Raw genomic sequence first — 27,918 nt, forward strand, 5'->3', positions numbered from 1 at the left:
TTGGTAACATATTCCGGAAGTGATTGTAGTGTTTGATCCTCCAATGCATCCATGTTGTCTTCACTAAAATCTACCAAAATATTATCAACATAATATTCAAATTGGGCAGGTAAACTTGGACGCCTATAATTTCTTTGTTCAGCATATATCAAATCTCTAAACAGTATCGATATCTCCAAGCTGTATGATGCTAACGAATGTCTATACTCTCCCATTTGAAATCTGGCTGCACTAAAAGCTCCCTCCAACCACCCGTTGAAGTTTTGAAAATGTTTTGCCGCAATTCTTCCACCAATTCAAAAGTTGAGATTTGCCTTGTCTATTCTTAATGCTTTCCATTTCCCTAATTAAGATATTCATCAAAATCATTCTTTTCATTAGAAGTAGGACCAAGATAAATTTCTAACATACCTCGAACCACCCGTTGAAGTTTTGAAAATGTCTTGTCGCGATTCTTCCACCAATTCAAAAGTTGAGATTTGCCTTGTGCTTCCTTAATGCTTTTCATTCCCTAATTAAGATATTCATCAAAATCATTATTTTCGTTAGAAGTAGGACCAAGATAACTTTCTAACATATCATCAATATTATCTTCATATCTACACCTAGATGTTTCAGATTTTCAAGATGTACTACTTTATTTAATTTATCAGAATCATACAAGTCATATAATTTTCTAGCTTCAGTTTTTATGCTATTTTTAACCGCTGCCAAACTAGGTCAATTTTCATCTTGAATATCTAAATTTAAATAAAAAACTTTAACTAGTGATCCGCCTATTGCTTTGTATGTTGGGTTTAATAAACAAACAGTTGAATAAATTTGAGGAATAGAAAAAAATATTTTAAAAAATTTTCAATCATTGTCTTAAAGGAATCTTTAAATCTTTGATTATTTTTGAAATAAAAAATTTAGTGAAAATATTACAAATATTTGGTAAAACTAAACAAATAGTTGGATAATAAACTCCTGATATTTATTTTGTAGGTAAGAAAAAAACTTTTAAAAATTCTATAAAATCATTTACGTCATCCCTATCACTTTTTTTAAGTCTATAATCCATATTTGAATTATGAATATTTTAAACTATTTGTAAAGACTTTCTATGTTCATAAGCTACTTTACTCGGAAAAAATAAGCTACTTTACGCATTTCATATAAAAATTTTCATCTAGTAGAAACTGTTTTTGAATTTTTTTTTAGGTGGAAGATTAAATTCATGACATTGATTTTCAAAATCTTTACGTCTAGATTTTACTTGACATTTAAAAATAAAATGACATGTAGTTTCACATTTTATACAACCATTATTATATATTGTTATACCATCTCTTAAAATTAAATTATATATGTGTGCAACACATCTAATATGAAAATCATCATCATAAATAGGGCAAAGTGTTGATTTTAATATATCAAGAGCAGATGTATTATTAGAAGCATTATCTAGGGTGACAGTAATTATTTTATTAGTTATTCCATAAAATTCTGTAAGTCCTACATAGTTTGAGCTATGTAACTACCATTTTTTTGTATTTCACAACTTTTATAACTTAAAATTCTTTTTTGCATGTTCCAATTTTCATCAATCCAATAACTAGTAATTGTGAAATAATCATTACTATAAACACTATGATCCATATCAGAAGTGATAGCTATTTTACAAATATTATAATGAAATAAACAACGAAGATAATGAAAATGTTGACCTTGATAATCAAAAACACCTTTTTAATCGTATTTTTTGAAAAAACATTAAAATATGGATTAAACACTATTTTAATATAATGAATAAAATCGAAGTTTTCACCAAAACTAAAAGGCAAGCCTTTAACAACAATCATTTTAGCTAATTATTCAAGATCTCTTTCTCTACTATATGACCGATGTGTACTAAGGTCAGAAATATTAGAATGGTTTAATTGTGATTGAACCATGTTAGAGCCTCCTACTCTTACAGATGCATCAGGAATGAGAGTACCATTTTTTTATAGTGGCAGCTATTGCGTTAGATTCCAAAAATTCTCTTTTACAGCATCCCATCAAATGATTTCTTAAATGTCTTGTACCACCCCCCTTTTCCGCAGTTCTATGATTCATAATATGTTTATATTTATTACAAATTGCTTGTGTTTTATCCTCACTTTGAGTCATAAATTGGCACACAACAGATTTTTTTTACGTTCAACCTTAGACTTAGTCCTAATAGGATGTACAGGGGGAGCGGGAGCGAGAGTGGGAGTGAGGAGTTCAGTAGCGAGACTAGTAGTAGTAAGTGACTCAGTTTCATCATCACCAAAAGTATCATTATCATCATTATCTACATTATCATCATCATCTAGTGAGTATTACTATCAATATCAAAACAAGTTTCTTCGACATGCATATAATCATCCGTATTAATTCTGAATTGTAGTTGTCTAGTTTTAGATTTAGAAGAACTACCACCAAATTTATTTTTTCGATTAATGCATTTGCAACACTATCAAAAATTAGTTATGTATTTTACCCTTTTTTTCAATATTGTTATCACCGAAATTCATATTAAAATTTTAAAAGTAGGCAAATTAAATATAATATGAAAATTAAATATAAAAAAATAAATAAGTAAACTAGTAAAGACTAAAGAGATGAAAGTTGGAAGTTGGAACGAATGTACCGAACGTCTGAGTAAAAGCAGACGTAAAAGCCGAAAATTGATAGATGAAACTTGAAGCTTGAAGATGCTCCAAAATAATCCACCAAAATTTTCAAAGTAATAAAATTAACAAATTTGAGTGTAGAACACATGAGAATTGAGAGAGTAGAATAGTATAGAAAATTAATGTGAATAAATAATGAAGAGATGGGGGATTTTTATAGTTAAAAAATATGACCTAAATATAGTTTTAGTAATTCTAGGGTATTAGAAAAAATTTGGGGCAAGGGGTGTTTTAGAGGGGAGTTGGGGCTGTTATTACCTTTGGGTAGGACCTGACCCAATGGATCTATTAAAATAAAAAAATTCAAAAAAATCTTTCCTGAAATTTAGGACGTACAAACCTGATCATCCCCCAAGCCCATCCCATTTCCTATCCTAGACCCCCTACACCCCTCCCTGTTATGACAGAAAAAGATGGTTTAAAATTAATTTCAACTTTATATAGAAAAAATCAATTTTAGGAAAACAGGAGCCGCCACTTAATTTTTTTAAGAAATTAAGAAAACTTAATTTAAAAGACCCTAATAGATTTAAGTCTTAAAAATTCAAAGAAAAAGGTACGAGGTTCTTATTTCCACTTTGAGAAGGTGTTAAGCATTCAAAGTGGCCGCTAACGCGCGGTTATCCGACGATTTGATAAAATTATTTGACTAGCTTTTAAAAATATTAATTTAAAAGGAAACTAAGACTTTGAAATTATTTTTTAAAAAAAATGATCAAACTTAAACATTGAAAATAATATACATGTATATATAAAAAAGTAAAAGTTTATTAAATGACTAAGTAAATGTAGAAAATTATTTAAATAGTAAATTAACATGAATTGGTTTATCTTTAGGGGAATCTAATTAAGTTAAAACAAATTAAAATTAATATCTAAGAAAGCATAAATTACATAAGTAAATAAATTATTACCATCCGAATCAATATAATTAAACAATAAATAACAAATGAAAATATGGCCCGACACTTAGTTTCTGTATGTCTGGACTAAATTGTTGGGTCATCTGCATTTTGGGTCTTAAACCCAATTCCACTATATATCGCAGCTGTATATAAACTGTATATCAAACTGTATATACACTGTATACAGTGTTTATTCCTTGTATCTGTTGTATATCACTGTATATCAGACTGTATATACACTATATACAGTGTTTGTTCCTTGTATCTGTTGTACATAACTGTATATCAGACTGTATATACACTGTATATAGTGTATATAATATCATTTCTATATATCAAACTATATACACACTGTATATCAGTATACATGACACTGCTTTCCACCTGTATTCCACGTATACAGCCCAATATCAATATTCAAATCATGAATATTACCTTTCTTTCCATGTATCAACTTTCCAACAATTCAAACAAGATGATGGAGACTCAAAAACACAACGATATGCAACGATGGAGTCTAAAGATGGACTCGAATTGATATCATATGCACCAAAATAAAATTACAGAAGTATTTACTTATTTTAAGCTAAACCAAGAAACATATCATGATATTTTAAGTTGTCAAATTGACAAGCATCCTAAAAGTGACTAACAACATGCATATATATGGACAAAGGAAAGGAAAGAACAAATATATTAAAGTAACTAAAGAACACGGATTTAATATATACGTTATAGTAGCTCAAATTTTATAGAAATAATTAAATCAATTAGGTCATGAAAGTTCTAATTGAATAATAACTTTAAGCATACTTTTGTTATCTAAATCATGTTAAAAGAAGAAATTAAAAACATGAAAATCTATATTGTCAAAGAAAACTATTTGAAAAAATAATGAACAAAACTAAGATCTTTCATGAAATAATCCTAACACATGATAACTAATTAATTCTAACACATACTGACTATAAAAAAAATTCTATCATTAATCTAATTATTCTTACTACATGCTAACTAAAAAAAAAGACTACGAATCAACTAAATATAAAACATGAAATAATTAAATAAAATAAAGCTGAAAAAAGACTTTACATCTTTTCGAGCAGCGAGACTGAAGACGACGAGCGGAAGACGACTTCCCCACCGCCCAAAAGCTTGATGGAACTTCAATCTACAACAAACAAAAACAAAACAAAAATTAAAAATTTAAACTCGAACCTTCGTGGGTTCGATGTTATAAGAACACTGTTTTTAGCCTAAATTTTGACTTCAATCTCCTATTTTCCTTGAAGAAAAATATAGATTGAAAGCTAGAAATTTTTATAACTTTTTAGACTGGGGACAAAAGTCCAAAATCCTAGCCAAGTTAAGAAAATTTCTAACTTTGGGGTGGCTAAAAAACCTCCACCTCTTCCTCTTCTTAATAAGAATATGAGCCTTTATATAGGCTTCAAACACTTCAAATTTTCATACAATTTTTGATGTGGGAGTTTGGGACTTGTTTCTTTTTTTCTTTTTTTTTTTTTAGAAAAAACTAAAATTTTCAAAAACACAAACTATAATTAAACTAACCTAACCAACATTGTATTTAGTTAAAAATAAAATCTTTTTGAGATGATTTTCAAATAACTACATAAATAGTAATCAAATATATAGTTATATAAAAATATGTATATTATACTAAATTTTAGGAGTCACGACCCAAAATGGTCCATGAGTGGCACTCACCCTTAACCTTCTAGGTGGGAGAACCAACGATGTGAACCCCAACTTATAAAGTATAACAATAACGCGGAAGCTCAAACTTATAAAGTAAGAAATAACAATCCACAAGAGTTTACTACATAACGTTCCCCAAAATCTGAAAGTCATCATATCAAGGATATATAATTCTGAAATACTAAGTGTAGAATGTCAAACACTAAAATAAAATAAGTGACATAGTTCGTGTCCGAACACTAAGGGCATCATGTTATGACTAAGAGAATCCATCACAAGCTAGAAGGATAGCTCACCCTTAAATCCGATGAACTTGAGACGAACTAGAGCTGAGGTCGAGTTGAAGCCGATGGAAGACTCGCTGCACTCCACAAAATAAAATAAAGAAAGATACAAGTAGGGGTCAGTACAGGACAACATGTACTGAGTAGGTATCATCGGCCGACTCAAAATAGAAATTAATATACATAAAGTAATAGTGGGAAATCAACAACAACACTTAACAGGTGGCAACCAATGAACAATTACATAACCAGTCAACAACATCAAGATCACACATGAGGACTCAAGCCTCCACATCACACTCTTTTAAAAAAATGAGTTTTGGAGATTGAGTAGTATTAATTCATTTTAATTTGTTTTTCTTTAATATTACCGTACCGAAACGTGACACCCGATCTAAATATACCGTATCGGAACGTGATACCCGATCCAAATATAATTAATTTATCATTCTTCATGATTATATTCTACTACATTAACAATATTTTATCAAGCCTTCTTTATTCAAAACACTATTTTTTTTGATAGGTCAAGTTCAAGATTATGGGTTTCATGGCTTCGGAATTTCAGACCAATCACAACAACATATCAATCATCCAAATCACAACAATTAAATGCGTAGTAAGATTCACACATATTACTCAATGAATATCAATCACTATTAAGAATCTATCTATGATATAGAATAAAACCATAACCTACCTCAATCGAAGAATCGAAGCCAAGCAAGTTAATTCGCCAAGGTCTTTCCTTTCTTCAATGCCTCAAAACATTTTCAATCTATCAATTATATATATATATATATATATATATATATATATATATATATATATATATATATATGTTTAACCTAAACCCAACAACTCGCTCAACTCTATAATCAATACCTTAAGTGATTGTCTAGTACCTGTAGAGACGTTGGAAGATGGACTACTCAGACATGTATTGGTACACCAAAAGTCAATGAAAAAACTAAGAAGACACATTATTTGAAAATATATTCTACACAGTTCAATTATTATATTTAATTTAAACCTCACATTACCAAATTGTTTCTCTTTTAATTGGTTATCATTATTGTATGAATTGACCCATCAATAAGTAAAGAAATAGTTACAGAAACATGAATTTGCAACCTTACCTGAATGCGGTGTGCTCTCGACGGCGCAGGTAAATTTTCTTCTTTTCTTTTCTAAAACCCTTATGTATTGAAGTGATAAATACCTCTAACTTATTTTAATAATATGAGATAAGTTGTATAGGGTATTAAATATATTATCACTTTAGCATATTAACTAAATAGGTTATCTAAATTCATGTCTCAATTAAATAATCATAGTTATGAAAAAATCTAAAATATCCAATTAAAAATTTACGAGATGAATTTTTTATGAACTAAAAATTTTTAATACTCAAAATGACCTAATGAGTCGTTACAACAGATACCAATTTATCTACCGTTCATCCCCGAATGATCAAAAGAAGAGCGAGGGTTGAAAAGGGTACCTGACTAGACGAACAAATGTGGATATCTTTCACGCATATCAGTCTCAGTCTCTCAAGTAGACTCCTCAATAGGGTGATTCCTCCACTAGACCTTCACAGACACAATCTCCCTTGACCTCAACTTGCGGACCTCTCTATCAAGAATAGCTACAGGCTCCTCCTCGTAAGACAAATTCTCATCAAGCAAGATCGAATCCCAGCGAATAATATAGGTTCCATCCCCATGATATTTCTTTAGCATAGACACATGAAACACTGGGTGCACTCCAGAAAAACCTGGAGGTAAAGAGAATTCATAGGCCATCTCTCCAACACGCTTAAGAATTTCAAACGGCCCAATATACCTCGGTAGAATGTAGGGGGCCAATGGGTCTAGTGTTACCGCTCTTAAGGGTTGTTTACAATCACAACTACTGATCTACCATTTTCGATAGTGTTATTAGAAGTTTTGTATGCTTGGGTGTATCGCTCGCTAGGAGGGTATTCAATCATTTCATTCTTTGGGTTAGATAAATCATATTCTCCAGTAATGAATACCTAATGCCTAAATATCAGATTTGTATAGCTTAAGCTCGTGGGAAGATTTGGTAGTGAGAATGGAATCTTAACAAGATCTGTGGTAGTCTGTGCATTATGAGTGTGGTGATTGATTTAGGTTCACTTCTGGTTATAGCCGGTATTAGTCTAGAATTTTCTCGTGGTTATGTGATGAAAGATTGTCCTGATGGTTATGATGAGGTTTAGAGGGTTTCGATTAAAGGTTTGGTTCATGGGTTAATCTGTAACGTCTAAATTATCCCTAATTTATTGATTTGCCAAAGTTTGATTCGAAAGTTCAGTTTTTAGAAGTTGATCTTGATGGAATAGTCTTAATGAGGAGCTCACTTGAACGAATGAAAACTGACTTTTGAAGATTATAACTCAGGCTTTTGGTAACGTTGGTTATTCTCTCTTCTCCTTTTTTTATGTTCGAGGACGAACATAATTTTTAGTGGTGGATAATGTAATGACCCGTTAGGTCATTTTGAGAACGAGCCCTCCTTCTTTCATACGAGACCCTTCCCGTAAAATTTTAATGGGTTATTTGGACTATTCGATAACTTTGGTTAATTAATTGAGAGATAATTTTAGAGATTTAATTTAATTGATGGGCTAAAGTGTTAATTTATTTAATATCCTATACGATTTTTTTTATATTTATTAAAATAGGTTAGTAGAGTTTGTAAATTTTAATACATAATTAGTTTGAAAAAGGAAAAAAAATAAAAAAAGAGAAAAAAAATAATAGTTTATATATATATATATAATCTGATGGCTTAATGCCATCAGATGTAACAAGAAAAATAGAGCAGCGGCGGCATGAGAAGGCTGAATGTCAAAATAGAAAAGGAAAAAAATAATACGGAGGAAGAAAGAAAAGAAAGAGGGAAATAAAAATAAAGGAGAAGAGAAAAATAGGGTTTTTCATTCTAAAGCGTCAAGGTAATTATTCTCATCCTTTCCATTAAATTTTCATGTGATTATGAACATATTTTTAGGGTATATTGGTGGAGAAATAATGCTGAAATAAGAAAATATGACCTTAGGGTTCTTCATATAAAATCTTTATTTAGGGGGCCGAATAACGATCCCTTTTAGCTGAAATTTGACATGTGAGTTTATTTTATCATGAGTGAACATAATCGGAAAGAAAATTTCAGATTTGACTTCAATGACATAGAATGAGTTAGTTTCCGAATTTTGATATATTGAGATAGATAATTAAATATTAAGTATATTATATTTTATAAATTTCATTAAATTTATGATATTGGGGAAATTAGAACCTAACCCGAGGCTTAAAATTTGGAAATATGAGAGTTGACATGTTATTTGACATCAACATTAGGAACTTGATTATAGATTTGGGTAGGTTTTGGGTCTAGACTAGACATATAATGATATGATGTTGTTAGTTTCGAAATCTTATTGTGGTTATTTATTTGACTAGATTACGTTAAATTGGAGATCCAACGAAAAGAGAAGACTCAAGTTCCGGAGTGATTGCTTGATTAATTAAGGCAAGTAAATTTCTAAACCTCAGTTTAAGCTTGTAGATGCTTGTATTTCCGTGTTATGTGTACTAGAGAGTAATGAGAATTGGATTGAATTATTAACTGTATGATTGGTCTTAAAAATGGCGATAAGGGGTATAAAATGGTGATCTAATGACATGCATTGGTGAGATTGATATGTTGTGATTATGGGTTTATTTTGGACATTGAAATGACTATGTTGATGTGAAATAGGAAAAATTATTATTGTTGTCATGTTATTATCGTGAGTTATATGAACATGAATTAATTGCATTGGTTCTGACATATTGTGTTGAGATTGAAAATAATATGAAACAAAAAGGAGTCAGGTTACACGCTTCGTGGTAGGTAATAAGAAACAAAGGGGTCGGATCACACGCTCCGTGGCAAGTATTATGAAACAAAGGGATCGGGCCACATGCTCCGTGGCAGGATATATATATTGAGGGGACGGGCCACACGCCCCGTGGCAGGTTACATGGATAGAAATGTCCCTTATGGGTTCCGGACTGTAATTCAGGGGATGTATACCGATAGGACCGGCATGCATCATCTCATTGCATTGCATTGCATCGCATTTTGTTGATATTTGTGAATTCGTGTTTACCCTTTTATTGCTCTGTATATGCTGAACTTGACTTCATATGATTCATTGATGAGACTATTGATGAGTATTTGTGGACTGTATTATTGTTATTATTGTACAAGTGGAGAGTTGGGCTGGTTTTATGCAGATTGTAGTTAAGGAGGTTCGGTTGGGAGGATAGGAGTACTTGTATTTATTGAGCTTTGCTTAGTTTTAGTTATCCACTTGCTGAGTACCGTGTTGTTTGGTACTCACCCCTTGCTTCTACACTTGTGTAGGTTGTGAGTCCGGACCTGCTTGATCTCTTAGTGTTCTCTACCACGTCTGAGGCTATCATCTCGAGTGTTGAGGTAGCTGTTACATCCATCTAGCGGACACCTCTTACTCTTTTATTATGTTTTAGTCCTATTCTAGAGACAAAGACATTGTGACTGTATTCTCTTTTGTACTTCGGTAATGTATTAATGGCTTGTACACGTGACAACCAGTTTTGCGGGATTTTGAGATTATTTATTTATTTTTGACTAAGTTAAACCTTATTTTATCTCAATTACTTCCGCATTTACTTTCCGTTGGTTATTAGGTTGACTTATCTCGATGGATTGAGATGAGTGTCATCACACCCGAATTCGGGTTGTAACAGTTTTACTAGAAAAATTCAGTTGAGCCACTTCAATAATAATAAAAAAAATTCACTAACCAAGACTTTAATGTAAAATACAAATTATTTCATTATGATTTTTTTTTTATATAGTCTAGGCACCAAAAGAATTTTAAAACATAAAATGATGGATTAAACTTTTTGGGCGTATTCCATGAATATGTTTTTAATGAAATCATCAGCAAAGATTAATTTGATCCCAGCTAGGAGGCACTGACCATATTCACTTTTTATATATATATTTCTTTTGCTTTTCAGATTAGCACATAAAATTTAATAAATTAAAATATTTAACTCTTAATTTTTGACAACCAATTGTGTAAGCCAACGATGGTCAGTCAGAAGTCCTTTATATCTGATTATACCCACTGGCAAAAATGTAAGGAAAACTTACGTAAATATACAATATTAAGAAAATATTTATTATTTATAGTAATAAAAAAATAATTTCACTAAACACTTATAATATATTTATAATATAGTTTTAATATATATTGCAGAGAATTATTTATAAAATATATATAATACAAGTTTTATAGATGGATAATACATTTATCATATATTTTAATAGACTTATAATACATTATGTTAGTTTCTTACTACACAAACATAATATATATTTTAAAACACTTATAATACATTTATATTATATGCATAATTCACTTTTAATACAAGTGTAGATTTATCATAATATTGTTATATATTGTTATAAATAGTAATAAATAAAAAAATATCGCTAAAATCAGTAATTAATTTTTAAAAAGTACTCAATCAAGTAATTTTTCCAAAATCTAACCTGTTTGTCATATTCGATCACATATATAATAACTTATTTAATAATATATATGTTGTTCCTTTTTAACTATTGTATTATTTAATGTTATCGTTATTTATTCTTATATTATTGTGTTTTAATTTTTTTTGACATATTTTATTGAATTAAGGATGTATTCAAAATAATATTAGTATCTTCAAAAGATATGCGTGTATATATATATATATATAAAATTTATTTATCATATTATATCGGATATGTTATTGAAGTAATTCATCCTATTTAAATATTATAAGTATTTCTCTAAAATTTTATTTTAATATATCTACACTATGATTTGGGGGGGGGGGGGGCTTGGAGGGGGTTGGCAATCTGTTGTCTGTAGTGTATATCCTTATTAATAAACAATTTTATTTTTAAGACTTATTGTATTTGCATAAAATAAAGTATGTGGGTCCAATAACAGTTAGAAAAACTCAGAACCAAAATGAGAAGAGGAGTTTCTGAGGTCATTCTCTTTATTATAACTAGTAGTGGTAACTATTTTATACTATTGTTTTATTGCTATGAGTGGCAGTACGTAGTGGTCAACATGGATCGAGTTGGTTTGAATTTTTTATAAATAAAATTAAATTATTTGTATTGGGTTATTAAATTTATAAATCAAATCAAACCAATAAAAGTCAGATTTTTCGATATTAATTTTTCTCGAAATTTTCGGATTTTTTCGGATTTTTCGAATTTTTCATAATATCTAATAAAAAGCAAAAAGCGTTGCTTCTTAAAAAAAGTTCTAGTACAAAATATCAATATATAAGATGGAGGCAAAATACTATTTGAAGTTTTAACTTTATAATATTACTTTATAAGATGGACTTTTTTTGTATATTATTTAGATGAGCTTCTCAAGTCCAAATCTAAATATAAGAAAGAAAAAAAATATGAAAAATTTTAAAAAAATATTTTTAAATTACATTTTAATAAATATTTTTATGTATAACATAATTTAAAAATAGTATATCTATAATCGGATCGATTTGGGTTCGATTTGATTTTTTTTAGTTAAAATCAAACCAACCCTATAATAATCGGAGTTTTTTTCAAACATCAAACCAAATCAAATCAAACTACTAATTAATTTTTTTTAATTTAATTTGATTTATTAATTTAATGCAATTTATCAATTTGCCCTGTTCAGTACAGTTCACATATCTGTACCAAAGCAAAATAAGAAAAAAGTCTTTGCCCAAACATTTGACAATAATAATAGCTTTATGAAAGCAACCCTCTCCACCTACTCTCCTTTATCTGATTTTATTTTATTTTCCTCTTGAGATTTGTAAAGTTTTGTCTGTTGTAAAATTTGCTTTCCACATATCTCAGTATAGGTAAAAAAAATAAATATATATTTGTATCGCGTGGTTATAACAAAAATATATTGAATAATTATAATTTAGTAATAATTATATCTAGGGTTAAAATTAGGTGTCAAGATTATGTTTATAATATTAATATTTTTTTCAACATACATTTTCTGATGTTTATAAAAATCTTATATTTTTGATTTTTTGATTAAATTAATTAAAATATAAAAATTTTAAAAATATAAAAATTTATTTTTTTATTATTAGTTAAGAACATATGTTTATTAATTAATATATATTAAATATTTAATTTAATATCATCTATAAAAACTCTTATTTATCTAATATAAATTTTAAGTTTAAATAATTAACTTTATTTTTAAAATTTGATATAACCATAATGCAATCAAACAATACAATTTTAATTATACCATTATGACAAATAAACATGTCATCATCATCATAATTATAAAATTGATAATTACTATTTTAATAATTATATCAATTTTAATTATCAAGTGGCTTTCCAAAATAGACTGGAAGTAAAAAGTGAATTAAGGGAGTACAACAATCGATGCTATTTTCCAAGAATATAAGGAGGCAAGGACTAAAAAGCACGAGTTTTGGTTCTCCTTTGCACTTTCCAGTGCAGTGCCATTTTTATAGTCTTCTTCCGAGGTAAGCAAAGGGCAAAAATGGGAATCTGGGATTTCATAAGCTCCGGCACAGAAGTGGTGAAACGGAATACACGGGATCTAGCAACTCCGGTGAAGAAGGTATGTGAAAGATCCTATTATTACAGTGCGGCCACCGTCAGAAAGATCGACGACGAACTACAGAAGCTGGGTCAGTACAGTTACATGCCTGATGAAGAAGGCAGGGCTAAAATCGTCAATTTCAGTACAAAATTCGTCAAAAATGCTTCCTTTTATGCGGTTAAAGAAGCAGCCAACATCTTCATCCCTGGTTTGCTCTCTTCTCCTTTACGAATCCAACCCCCCTACCCCCCTAAAATCATAAATAATGCACGTGCAGTCGATATTTATACCACATTAGAGGCAGATTAATGAGATTTGAGGTATTATAACACATGCCTGGCAAATCTCGTGAGATTTGTCATGTTGTACTTATTCAACTTTATCATATTTTGTTGAAAATAAATTAAGAGTAGAAAGTCTAAATTGTTTAGGATTAGTTATTTGATATTTATTTAATTTATGTCTATGTAGAATTTATTTGTCTTAATTTATATATGAATATGTTTTCTAATTGTAGAAGACAATACGAGTTAGCCCAAATGAAATCAACAAAGTCCGTCAATTTTTTTTTTTGCAAGAGTTACTGATATTGTCAACGATATGAGGACTAATGGAGAAGCATTAGACTAAGTTAAAGTTGTTGAAAAAGTATTGCGATCCATGTGTACAAAATTTCACACCAAGAAGACGTTCCTAAAAGCCCCCATAGATCTTAGCACTTTGACACTTGATGATTTAAAAGGTGAATTAGTGACATACGAGATGCCCCTTAATCATCAGAAGACAAAAACAATTGATGAATTGTTGCAAGCAAAGATGACTCAACCTAACCGAAAAGAAAAGAAGAGATATCAAACTTGGCTGACACAAATCAAAAAGGTCAGAATTTCAGAGGTAGAGGACAAGGAAACAGGAGTAACTTTTGAGGCCGTGGTAAATGTAATTTTTCTTATCAACAGAGAAATAATAACAATTTCAGAAAGGAACAACAAAGTAATCAAAGTTTGGGACATCTTCACTTGCCCATTGAGAGTGCAAAATAATTTTTTTGTCAAATCAATATTTTGTATTTAATAGGTATACATTTTGAATATTTTAAATATTCAATAGATACTAATGCTAATTGAGGTGTGACAACTTAAGAGGCCGCCAAAATCTAAAGTGAAATTGGGGAAATGAATAAACGTGTTTTCACCTAGTGAATTATTACCACTATAATGTTGCATAAAAAAGTAGTGTTCATGTGTGCAGGTGTCTCCCAAATTTACTCTCAAACAGTTCGCGAAATGGAAATCGAGTCTAAAAAGAATCAAAACGTGTCGCCTGACAAGGAAATAGCTGGCAATTCGAGTAAGGATACCAGTAGTACTGGTACTCTGGGATTGCTCGATGGGGCTGAGATTCTGGAAAAAAGAGAACCACCGTTAGTTTCTGAAAATAAAGTTGAGGTTGATTCATTTGCACATCGAACAGCTGAAGAGGGGGGAGCTATAAGTGGTCAACCGAACATCATTCGTCAAAAAATTAGATCTTTAATATAGGTAAAATATTCTCTATTTTGTGGATATATAAATAAAGTACAACAGAGGTTGGTAATCTGATGATAAGCTTGCTCATTTAAAGTCTCTGGTTCGAAAATTATCACCGTCCTAAGAAATTATATTTAAAAATAATAACTAAAGTATACTTTCCACTATTATTCTTTTCATTATTTTTAAACTATTGTTTTTTAGAAAATGTAAAATAGTTCAACAATTTTCTTGAACTTTAAAATATTCACTTATTTTAAATTATAAAAAAAGTCTCAATAATTCACTTAATATGAACTAGAGAAAGTGTATTCAACTAATAGCTAAAATTGTTTTTCTTGACTTTTCTCCGTTAGTTTTAATTTATACCATTGATAGTTTTATAATTTATTTTTTCGTATGATTTAGTTAAATGATATGTAGTTTAATTTTAAATTTGGGTGCACTCATTCATTAGTAAAAAAAAAAATGTTTTGTGCACCCACTTCGCTTAAAAAAAAATTATTTCCTGTTTTAAGGTTTGAACGTCTTTGACGAAATTTCTAGCTCTGCCATAGACTTGAAGACGTCCTACGAGATGAAGGAATTTATTGGCACTCGTTATCTGGACGATTTACTGGTTCCTGATCATCGACAACAGAAGAAAGCATAATTGATTCTAGTATGTATATTGACATTTCATATATATTTAATGTTTGTGTTACTGGATTGTTCCTAGTGTATGTTTGTATGTAGATATCTAATTTCTTAAGTTACCTCTTTGTTGTGCTTCCTTTGAAGCAAAATTTATATAGTTATAGTCTATGCAACAACAATTTGGACTGCAGAATCACGAGTTTGAATATCTGTTAAATGACTCTACGATTGTATTCACAATTTGAATCAGAGAATCATGACGAGTTTAATTGAATATGCTTGTAATTAGAATTAGGCTTCTTTACCTTTGCTCTAGGGTAAGATTTGTATACATTCTATTTTTGTAGACTTCACTTTATGGGACTATGATGAATATGTTGTCGTCGTTCAGACATATCATTTTTTGTTACTTTCTCTCCATATGTCACAAAAGATAATGTTGTATAATATAATTTATATAAATTTTATATAATGTAATTTGTATAATTGTTTAAAATTCAATTGTTTGTGTTTGTATAAATTCGTTATTTTGAATTTATACAAAAATAACTCAATTATTCGCGAATTACACAAAGGAGACAATTTAAACTATAGCTACAACCCGTAAACATGTAAATTATAGCTAAGGAGCCTAACTAAATTTATTATAATAGTTATTTGTGAATTTTTCCGCATTTAATTTCAGTAAAATAGCCCGATAATACGGTTGAACTACATTATTTTTCCTTTAATTTTTTAATTAGGGAGAGAAATCTTAAACTCAAAGGTGGATTGGATTCATTATTTGTATTTTAGGTGTCGTTTTCGTCAAAATAGTTTTTGGAAAAAATTTGAAAACAATTTGAGAATTAGTATTTTGCCATATAATTTATTATTACTTGGCAAATAATTTGGGAATTGGTATTTGACCATATAATTTGTCATTACTTGACAAATATTCCAAGTTCCCAAGTTCTAAAAAAACTAGAACTTGAAAAATTTTAAAAATTTTAAAATTACCCCAAAATTTTATATTATATAAAAACACCCATCATTTATTGTCGGGAAGAAATTGTTAGTAAAATGTGGAAATATTTTGTAAAATAATAGTTTGTTATTACCTTTTTCGAAAAAAAAATAGTTTGAATGACAAGATTGAGAAAAGCAAATAATTTGTTTTTAATTCAATTAATGTATTGTTTTTATCATATTGTTATTTTGTTGTTGTTGATTGTTATCAATTATGTTATAAGGTTTTTTTAAAAATAAAATATGTTTATTATAAAATTAAGCTATTATTATTAATTAATTATTGTTAAAGATCATTTTAGGATAGTTTTACTAGAAAAATTTAGTTGAACCACTTCAATAATAATAATAATAAAAGATTCACTAACCAAGACTTTAATGTAAAATACGAATTATTTCATTATGAATTTTTTTTATATAGTCTAGTGTCACGGATTTAGACTTCACCCTAAGACTTCCGTGCGGCACTTGACAACTTACTCACGAATCTTTCACGATCTTGCAAGCTCAAGTAAGCCTTTATGACTAGATCGCTAAGGGAACGCTAGATTATAAGAAAGACAAGAGAGCTTTTATGAAGAAGGCTTTTGTATTACTTTGGAAGAATGCTTGTTTGCTTTATGTGTTGCTACAAATGAATGCCCCCTCTATTTATACTACTCCTAAGGGGCTCAAGTATAAATAAAAATTGATATACAAGTCCCTCCATATTTACAAAGAAGTCCCTCTCTAGAATTCTCTACATACTCTAGAGAATTCTAAGTCTTTCAAGACTTCTCTACAAGCTTCTATAAGGATCTAGAGTCTTCTACTAACCTCTCCAAGACTCTAGATTTTTCTACCTTCTTCAAGATCAAGTGGCGGGCCATAACACTCTCCCCCACCTGATGTGGCGACGACCGCGGCGCACTGCTGCTGCAAGAACTCCCGGATTTTGTCTTTGAACTGCCACAGGTCTTCATATCTCTCCCAATTGGCCTCCTCCGAAGATTGTCCCTTCCAATGGACTAAGAACATAGCAGTGGCCTGTTGTCCCTGTTTCCGCTTAGCTTGGTAGTCCACAATGGCCTCGATGTCTCGATCATGGGAGGCAGTGATTGTGAGTGGCGTCCGACTTGATTCTCCTCGGCTAGGATCATCCTTGTCCTTATGGTACGGCTTGAAGACACTGGCATGGAAGACTGGATGAACCTTAAGATGCGGTGGCAGCTCCAACCTGTAAGAGATCTTGCCAACCTTGGCAACGATCCTGAATGGGCCCTCGTACTTTCGCACCAAGTTTTGATGCATGCCTCGCAATGCCTTGAATTGCCTGGGGTTGAACTTGACCAAGACCATGTCTCCAACTTGGTAATCCGTGGGACGACGCTTGCGGTCGGCAAATTTCTTCATCTTCTTCGTTGCCTTGTCTAAATAAGACTTGGCAGTGTCGAGCTGTTCCTCAAAACCCTTGGCCATGTGATAGGCCCCCAAACTCTTGCCCTCGAACGCGGCCGATAGTGAGTGTGGAGTTTGTGGCTGTTGGCCTGTGGCTAGCTCGAATGGTGTCCGTCCTGTGGCCTCACTCCGCTGTAGGTTGTAAGAGAATTGGGCTACGTCCAGTAGTCTTGCCCAATCTTTCTGATGGGAGCTCACAAAGTGCCTCAAGTAGCACTCCAGTAAGGCATTGACTCGCTCCGTCTGGCCGTCTGTCTGCGGGTGAAAACTAGTGGAGAAATGTAATTTCGTGCCAAGAATTTCGAACAATTCTCTCCAAAAGTTCCCGGTGAAGCGTGGGTCTCTGTCGCTAATGATATGTCTTGGCAATCCCCAATACTTCACCACATTCTTGAAGAATAGTCTGGCAGCCTCCTTAGCAGTGCAACCTGCCGTGGCGGGCATGAAGCTGGCATACTTGGAAAACCTGTCCACCACGACCATAATCGTCCCGTACCCGTCGGACTTCGGTAAGCATGTGATGAAGTCCATGGTCACGCTCTCCCATGGACGCTCCGCTACAGGCAAGGGCTCCAAGAGTCCTCCTGGTTGACGCTGCTCTACTTTGTCTTGCTGGCATACAAGACAAGTCTGCATATAGCATTCAATATCGTCCCGCATATGGGGCCAGTAGTAAATCGCCTCAATCAATGCCCTCGTGCGACGCTGCCCTGGATGTCCGGCCCATAAAGTGTCATGGCTTTCCTTCATGATCCGTCGCCTGATAGTTCCGAATTTCGGCACATAGACCCTTCGTCCGGCGGTAAGCAGAAGTCCATCTTCTACCCAAAAGCGCCTTGTCTTGCCTTGCGCGGCTAACTCCATAAGTCGCTTTGCCTCTGGATCATGCTGTAGACCATCCTTGATTGCATCTTGGATGTCACAATATGCTGTGGTGATGGCCGCTAGTTCAAACTTCTTGCTAAGAGCATCGGCCACAACATTGCCTTTGCCAGGCTTGTACTCCATCTCGTAGTCAAATTCGGCCGAGAAATCTTGCCACCTAGCTTGCTTCGGGGTGAGTTTCTTCTGTGACTGGAAGTAGCTAGTGGCCATGTTGTCGGTCTTGACTAAGAACTTGGAGCCAAGTAAGTAGTGTCTCCACGTGCGTAGGCAATGGACGATGGTTGTCATCTCCTTCTCCTGCACGGTGTACCGCCGTTCTGTCTCGTTCAGCTTGCGGCTCTCGAAGGTGATAGGGTGCCTCTCTTACATCAATACTCCTCCAATGGCATAGTCAGAGGCGTCCGTATGCACTTCAAATGTCTTGGAGAAGTCAGGCAACGCTAGGACCGGCTCCTCTGTCACGGCAACCTTAAGGTCTTCAAAGGCCTCCTTGCACTCCTCGCTCCAAACCCACGGCTTATTCTTCTTCAATAGCTCAGTAAGTGGAGCGGCTTTAGCGGAGTAGGCGCTTATGAACCTGCGGTAATAGTTAGCAAGTCCAAGAAAAGATCTAAGTTCGGTTACCTTTGTGGGCGCCTCCCACTCTTTGATGGCCCGAACTTTTGCTTCGTCCATTCGTAGCTCTCCCTGGCTGATAACATGTCCCAAGAAGTGCACTTCAGGTTGGGCGAACTCGCACTTCTCCCGCTTGATGAAAAGCTCATTCTCGCGCAAGACTTGGAATACTTTCTTTAGATGTTCCACGTGCTCCTCCAAGGTGTTGCTATAGATGACTATGTCATCCAAGTAGACTACCACGAACTGATCTAGGTAGGGGTGGAAGATCTTGTTCATTAGTGTGCAAAAGGTGGCGGGTGCGTTGGTCAGGCCGAAGGGCATCACCAACCACTCATAAGCTCCATACCTCGTTACACATGTGGTCTTCGGTTCATCTCCCTCTGCTATGCGTACCTGGTAGTAGCCCTTCCTTAAATCCACCTTGGTGAAGTACTTGGCCTGTCCAAGTCTATCAAACAAGTCAACAATAAGCGGGATGGGATACTTGTTCTTCACGGTCACCTTATTGAGCGCCCGATAGTCTATGCATAGGCGCAACGAGCCATCCTTCTTCTTTTGAAATAACACCGGCGCGCCATAAGGTGCCTTGGATGGACGGATATGACCGGCCTCGAGGAGCTCCTTCAACTGCTTCCTCAGCTCCTCTAACTCGGGTAGAGCCATGCTGTATGGTGGGTATGCGGACGGCCTCGCTCCTGGCTCCAACTCGATCCTGTGGTCTACCTCGCGCCTTGGAGGTAGGTGTCTTGGCAACTCTTCGGGCATCATGTCTTTGTTTTCTTCAAGCACCTTCTCTATGCAAGGTGGCAGTGTCTCCTTAGCACCATTGCCTTCATCCAAGCTCGCAATGGTGGCTACGAACGTCGGCTCCCCCTTCTTTAGGCCCTTCACAAGCTGCATGGCCGACAAGTGGGCTTGTTCTTCCTTCTTTGGCATCTTGACTAGAGGTACCATGCAGGGTCCCTCTCGCTCCATCACCAAGAGTTGTTGGAGGTAGGGATCGATCATCGTGTGGTACCGTTGGAAGAACTCCTGTCCAAGAATGATATCAAAGATATCTAAGGGGGCGACAGTGAAGCTTGTCTTACCTTGCCACTTGCCCAATGTGATGTCTACTCCATGAGCGACTCCGCACACGGGAGTCAATGGTGCGTTGACCGTCTTCAGGCGGGTGTTGCTTGGCCCATAACTTAGCCCCAACCTTGCTGTCGCCGTCTTGGTCATGATGTTGGCTTCTGCTCCAGAATCCACCATGGCACGAGCTGGTCGTCCGTTGATGGATATGTCAACATACTAGGCAGAGTAATCCCCCGCCTTCTCGGCTTGCTTCGCGATGGCTCCACATAGCCCGATCATGCCTAGCTGAGTCGTGTCCGAGCCCTGCCCTTGGTCTACTTCCTTATCCTTTCGCTCCCGCAGTATGGCACCAAGGTTCTTCATCTTCGGACACCTGGCATAGCCGTGAGGACCTCCACATATGTAGCAGCCACTGCTCTTCGTGGTCTGCTCCTTTCTCTCGGCGTAGCCCTGTCGCCCGAACCTCCTGCCGTCGGACTTGTTGGAATCATGGCTCTTGGGTGGAGGATGTTGCTCTTTGCCTTTGCCACAATCTCCCCCACCTTTGGCATGACTACTCCTTATTTCTTTGCCCTTGCCTCTGTCATGCCTGTCATGCTTAAAGTCCGTCAAGGCTTCGACTTGGGTGATGGCCTCATCGATGGTGCTGACTTGACGGCGCTCCAACTCAGTCTTGGCCCAGCTCTGCAGCCCATCCATGAAGTGGAAGAGCATATCTTCATCTGTAAGGTTGGGGATTTGAAGCGTAAGGGTAGTGAACTCTTTCACATAGGCCCGTATGCTACCCGTATGCTTCAGCTCCCGGAACTTGCGTTTGGCCTCATAGATGACATTGTTGGGGAAGAAGGCCTTCTTGAACTCGTCCCGGAATTGCTCCCAGGTGTTGATGGTGCATAGACCCTTCCCGATTTCGGACTCCTTGCGCTTCCACCACAACATGGCCATCTCCGAGAGGTATAGCACGACCGTGTTGATCCTCGTCTCGTCGCTCTTCACTTTGTTACACTTGAAGTAATTCTCCAAGTGCCAAAGGAAGTTCTCCACCTCTTGTGCATCACGGGCACCTTTGAACATTGGTGGCTTGGGAGCCTCAATCTTGGCCTTCCGGTCCGCACTGGACGTCATGCATCTCCCAGCATCTATGTCTCCCTTGAGTGCTGCCATCTCGGCCTTCATGGTCTCCATCGTGCTTAGCGCGTCCATGAGCCGACACTCCAAGGAAGTGATTACCTCCTTCATCTCGTACTCGGCAGCCTTGCGCACCTCCAACTCCTTCCGGATGTTGTCGTTCTCCTCAAGGGTGAACTTCTCTAGAGACTTGAACTTGCCATTGACCTTGTTCAAGCGCTTGCCTAATATCTCCACTGCTTGCCGGGCAGCATCCACCCTTGCAATCCACTCCATGCCGGGTGTGACGTCCACGGGCTCCTCGCCTCGCTCATCGTCACTCATCTCAGTGGCCGAGGGTGAGTAGGATGTTAGGGCCTCGCTTGGTGTAGGCTCCAGCGGCACCTCCTCATTTCTCTTAGAGTTTTTCTTTCCCTTGCGGTGCTTCCTTCCAACATCTTGCTTGACGTTGCTGGCGGTAGTGGCGTTGATGTCTCCCTCACTTGCCATATCCCTTAGTAAAACCTCGCTCTAATACCACGTTGTCACGGATTTAGACTTCACCCTAAGACTTCCGTGCGGCACTTGACAACTTACTCACGAATCTTTCACGATCTTGCAAGCTCAAGTAAGCCTTTATGACTAGATCGCTAAGGGAACGCTAGATTATAAGAAAGACAAGAGAGCTTTTATGAAGAAGGCTTTTGTATTACTTTGGAAGAATGCTTGTTTGCTTTATGTGTTGCTACAAATGAATGCCCCCTCTATTTATACTACTCCTAAGGGGCTCAAGTATAAATAAAAATTGATATACAAGTCCCTCCATATTTACAAAGAAGTCCCTCTCTAGAATTCTCTACATACTCTAGAGAATTCTAAGTCTTTCAAGACTTCTCTACAAGCTTCTATAAGGATCTAGAGTCTTCTACTAACCTCTCCAAGACTCTAGATTTTTCTACCTTCTTCAAGATCAAGTGGCGGGGCATAACACTAGGCACCAAAAGAATTTTAAAACATAAAATGATGGATTAAACTTTTTGGGCGTATTCCATGAATATGTTTTTAATGAAATCATTATCAAAGATTAATTTGATCCCAGCTAGGAGGCACTGACCATATTCACTTTATATATATATATATATATATTTCTTTTGCTTTACAGATTAGCACATAAAATTTAATAAATTAAAATATTTAACTCTTAATTTTTGACAACCAATAGTGTAAGCCAAAACAAAGTGAGGGTTGCTCAGTTGGTTAAGCACCTTCACCCACGACCGATAGGTCTGGGTTTGAGTCACATCCTCCAAAATAAGGGATAAAAAAAATTGTGTAAGCCAACGATGGTAAGTCCTTTATATCTGATTATACCCACTGGCAAAAATCTAATCTGTTTGTCATATTTGATCACATATATAATAACTTATTTAATAATATATATGTTGTTCCTTTTTAACTATCGTATTATTTAATGTTATCGTTATTTATTATTGTATTTTAATTTTTTTTGACATATTATATTGAATTAAGGATGTATTCAAAATAATATTAGTATCTTCAAAAGATATGCGTATATATATATATTTAAAATTTTCACTTATCATATTATATCAGATATGTTATTCAAGTAATTCATCCTCTTTAAATATTATAAGTATTTCTCTAAAATTTTATTTTAATATATCTACACTATGATTTTGGTGGGGTGGGGGTGGGGGTGGGGGTGGGGGTTTGGCAATCTGTTGTGTGTAGTGTATATTCTTGTTAATAAACAATTTTATTTTTAAGACTTATTGTATTTGCATAAAATAAAGTATGTGGGTCCAATAATTCTTTATTATAACTAGTAGTGGTAACTATTTTATACTATTATTTTTATTGCTAATGAGTGGCAGTAGGGTTCACATATCTGTACCAAAGCAAAATAAGAAAAAAGCCTTTGCCCAAACATATTAGACAATAATAATAGCTTTATGAAAGCAACCCTCTCCACCTACTCTCCTTTATCTGATTTTATTTTATTTTCCTCTTGAGATTTGTAAAGTTTTGTCTGTTGTAAAATTTGCTTTCCACATATCTCAGGATAGGTAAAAATAAATAAATATATATTTGTATCGCGTGGTTATAACAAAAATATATTGAATAATTATAATTTAGTAATAATTATATCTAGGGTTAAAATTAGGTGTCAAGATTATGTTTATAATATTAATATTTTTTTCAACATACATTTTCTGATGTTTATAAAAATCTTATATTTTTGATTTTTTGATTAAATTAATTAAAATATAAAAATTTTAAAAATATAAAAATTTATTTTTTTATTATTAGTTAAGAACATATGTTTATTAATTAATATATATTAAATATTTAATTTAATATCATCTATAAAAACTCTTATTTATCTAATATAAATTTTAAGTTTAAATAATTAACTTTATTTTTAAAATTTGATATAACCATAATGCAATCAAACAATACAATTTTAATTATACCATTATGACAAATAAACATGTCATCATCATCATAATTATAAAATTGATAATTACTATTTTAATAATTATATCAATTTTAATTATCAAGTGGCTTTCCAAAATAGACTGGAAGTAAAAAGTGAATTAAGGGAGTACAACAATCGATGCTATTTTCCAAGAATATAAGGAGGCAAGGACTAAAAAGCACGAGTTTTGGTTCTCCTTTGCACTTTCCAGTGCAGTGCCATTTTTATAGTCTTCTTCCGAGGTAAGCAAAGGGCAAAAATGGGAATCTGGGATTTCATAAGCTCCGGCACAGAAGTGGTGAAACGGAATACACGGGATCTAGCAACTCCGGTGAAGAAGGTATGTGAAAGATCCTATTATTACAGTGCGGCCACCGTCAGAAAGATCGACGACGAACTACAGAAGCTGGGTCAGTACAGTTACATGCCTGATGAAGAAGGCAGGGCTAAAATCGTCAATTTCAGTACAAAATTCGTCAAAAATGCTTCCTTTTATGCGGTTAAAGAAGCAGCCAACATCTTCATCCCTGGTTTGCTCTCTTCTCCTTTACGAATCCAACCCCCCTACCCCCCTAAAATCATAAATAATGCACGTGCAGTCGATATTTATACCACATTAGAGGCAGATTAATGAGATTTGAGGTATTATAACACATGCCTGGCAAATCTCGTGAGATTTGTCATGTTGTACTTATTCAACTTTATCATATTTTGTTGAAAATAAATTAAGAGTAGAAAGTCTAAATTGTTTAGGATTAGTTATTTGATATTTATTTAATTTATGTCTATGTAGAATTTATTTGTCTTAATTTATATATGAATATGTTTTCTAATTGTAGAAGACAATACGAGTTAGCCCAAATGAAATCAACAAAGTCCGTCAATTTTTTTTTTTGCAAGAGTTACTGATATTGTCAACGATATGAGGACTAATGGAGAAGCATTAGACTAAGTTAAAGTTGTTGAAAAAGTATTGCGATCCATGTGTACAAAATTTCACACCAAGAAGACGTTCCTAAAAGCCCCCATAGATCTTAGCACTTTGACACTTGATGATTTAAAAGGTGAATTAGTGACATACGAGATGCCCCTTAATCATCAGAAGACAAAAACAATTGATGAATTGTTGCAAGCAAAGATGACTCAACCTAACCGAAAAGAAAAGAAGAGATATCAAACTTGGCTGACACAAATCAAAAAGGTCAGAATTTCAGAGGTAGAGGACAAGGAAACAGGAGTAACTTTTGAGGCCGTGGTAAATGTAATTTTTCTTATCAACAGAGAAATAATAACAATTTCAGAAAGGAACAACAAAGTAATCAAAGTTTGGGACATCTTCACTTGCCCATTGAGAGTGCAAAATAATTTTTTTGTCAAATCAATATTTTGTATTTAATAGGTATACATTTTGAATATTTTAAATATTCAATAGATACTAATGCTAATTGAGGTGTGACAACTTAAGAGGCCGCCAAAATCTAAAGTGAAATTGGGGAAATGAATAAACGTGTTTTCACCTAGTGAATTATTACCACTATAATGTTGCATAAAAAAGTAGTGTTCATGTGTGCAGGTGTCTCCCAAATTTACTCTCAAACAGTTCGCGAAATGGAAATCGAGTCTAAAAAGAATCAAAACGTGTCGCCTGACAAGGAAATAGCTGGCAATTCGAGTAAGGATACCAGTAGTACTGGTACTCTGGGATTGCTCGATGGGGCTGAGATTCTGGAAAAAAGAGAACCACCGTTAGTTTCTGAAAATAAAGTTGAGGTTGATTCATTTGCACATCGAACAGCTGAAGAGGGGGGAGCTATAAGTGGTCAACCGAACATCATTCGTCAAAAAATTAGATCTTTAATATAGGTAAAATATTCTCTATTTTGTGGATATATAAATAAAGTACAACAGAGGTTGGTAATCTGATGATAAGCTTGCTCATTTAAAGTCTCTGGTTCGAAAATTATCACCGTCCTAAGAAATTATATTTAAAAATAATAACTAAAGTATACTTTCCACTATTATTCTTTTCATTATTTTTAAACTATTGTTTTTTAGAAAATGTAAAATAGTTCAACAATTTTCTTGAACTTTAAAATATTCACTTATTTTAAATTATAAAAAAAGTCTCAATAATTCACTTAATATGAACTAGAGAAAGTGTATTCAACTAATAGCTAAAATTGTTTTTCTTGACTTTTCTCCGTTAGTTTTAATTTATACCATTGATAGTTTTATAATTTATTTTTTCGTATGATTTAGTTAAATGATATGTAGTTTAATTTTAAATTTGGGTGCACTCATTCATTAGTAAAAAAAAAAATGTTTTGTGCACCCACTTCGCTTAAAAAAAAATTATTTCCTGTTTTAAGGTTTGAACGTCTTTGACGAAATTTCTAGCTCTGCCATAGACTTGAAGACGTCCTACGAGATGAAGGAATTTATTGGCACTCGTTATCTGGACGATTTACTGGTTCCTGATCATCGACAACAGAAGAAAGCATAATTGATTCTAGTATGTATATTGACATTTCATATATATTTAATGTTTGTGTTACTGGATTGTTCCTAGTGTATGTTTGTATGTAGATATCTAATTTCTTAAGTTACCTCTTTGTTGTGCTTCCTTTGAAGCAAAATTTATATAGTTATAGTCTATGCAACAACAATTTGGACTGCAGAATCACGAGTTTGAATATCTGTTAAATGACTCTACGATTGTATTCACAATTTGAATCAGAGAATCATGACGAGTTTAATTGAATATGCTTGTAATTAGAATTAGGCTTCTTTACCTTTGCTCTAGGGTAAGATTTGTATACATTCTATTTTTGTAGACTTCACTTTATGGGACTATGATGAATATGTTGTCGTCGTTCAGACATATCATTTTTTGTTACTTTCTCTCCATATGTCACAAAAGATAATGTTGTATAATATAATTTATATAAATTTTATATAATGTAATTTGTATAATTGTTTAAAATTCAATTGTTTGTGTTTGTATAAATTCGTTATTTTGAATTTATACAAAAATAACTCAATTATTCGCGAATTACACAAAGGAGACAATTTAAACTATAGCTACAACCCGTAAACATGTAAATTATAGCTAAGGAGCCTAACTAAATTTATTATAATAGTTATTTGTGAATTTTTCCGCATTTAATTTCAGTAAAATAGCCCGATAATACGGTTGAACTACATTATTTTTCCTTTAATTTTTTAATTAGGGAGAGAAATCTTAAACTCAAAGGTGGATTGGATTCATTATTTGTATTTTAGGTGTCGTTTTCGTCAAAATAGTTTTTGGGAAAATTTTGAAAACAATTTGAGAATTAGTATTTTGCCATATAATTTATTATTACTTGGCAAATAATTTGGGAATTGGTATTTGACCATATAATTTGTCATTACTTGACAAATATTCCAAGTTCCCAAGTTCTAAAAAAAACTAGAACTTGAAAAATTTTAAAAAAATTTCAAGTACCCCAAAATTTTATATTATATAAAAACACCCATCATTTATTGTCGGGAAGAAATTGTTAGTAAAATGTGGAAATATTTTGTAAAATAATAGTTTGTTATTTACCTTTTTCGAAAAAAAAATAGTTTGAATGACAAGATTGAGAAAAACGAATAATTTGTTTTTAATTCAATTAATGTATTGTTTTTATCATATTGTTATTTTGTTGTTGTTGATTGTTATCAATTATGTTATAAGGTTTTTTTAAAAATAAAATATGTTTATTATAAAATGATAATACAAACTTGTGAGTATTTTTAATATT

At 33.4% G+C, this 27,918-nt stretch overlaps 2 protein-coding genes across 2 annotated transcripts; both read left to right on the top strand.

Moving 5' to 3' along the window:
- The first annotated feature begins 13,160 nt into the window (after positions 1–13,160).
- Positions 13,161–15,770, top strand: LOC129871687 (uncharacterized). The gene is made up of 3 exons (XM_055946646.1): positions 13,161–13,541; positions 14,585–14,874; positions 15,381–15,770. The coding sequence occupies exons 1-2, from the start codon at positions 13,271–13,273 to the stop codon at positions 14,872–14,874; spliced, it is 561 nt and encodes a 186-aa protein (XP_055802621.1). The 5' UTR covers positions 13,161–13,270; the 3' UTR covers positions 15,381–15,770.
- An 8,509-nt stretch (positions 15,771–24,279) lies between these two features.
- On the top strand, positions 24,280–26,889 carry LOC129871691 (uncharacterized). The gene is made up of 3 exons (XM_055946650.1): positions 24,280–24,660; positions 25,704–25,993; positions 26,500–26,889. The coding sequence occupies exons 1-2, from the start codon at positions 24,390–24,392 to the stop codon at positions 25,991–25,993; spliced, it is 561 nt and encodes a 186-aa protein (XP_055802625.1). The 5' UTR covers positions 24,280–24,389; the 3' UTR covers positions 26,500–26,889.
- The last annotated feature ends 1,029 nt before the right edge of the window (positions 26,890–27,918 follow it).

This window comes from Solanum dulcamara, chromosome 10, assembly GCF_947179165.1.
Source record: "Solanum dulcamara chromosome 10, daSolDulc1.2, whole genome shotgun sequence".
Lineage (NCBI taxonomy): Eukaryota > Viridiplantae > Streptophyta > Magnoliopsida > Solanales > Solanaceae > Solanum > Solanum dulcamara.

Excerpts from the sequence above, each read along its gene's own strand:
- LOC129871687 (XM_055946646.1), top strand. The coding sequence starts at position 13,271 with ATGGGAATCTGGGATTTCATAAGCTCCGGCACAGAAGTGGTGAAACGG. Across the intron at positions 13,542-14,584 it reads AGCCAACATCTTCATCCCTG|GTGTCTCCCAAATTTACTCT; the intron begins GTTTGCTCTCTT and ends TCATGTGTGCAG.
- LOC129871691 (XM_055946650.1), top strand. The coding sequence starts at position 24,390 with ATGGGAATCTGGGATTTCATAAGCTCCGGCACAGAAGTGGTGAAACGG. Across the intron at positions 24,661-25,703 it reads AGCCAACATCTTCATCCCTG|GTGTCTCCCAAATTTACTCT; the intron begins GTTTGCTCTCTT and ends TCATGTGTGCAG.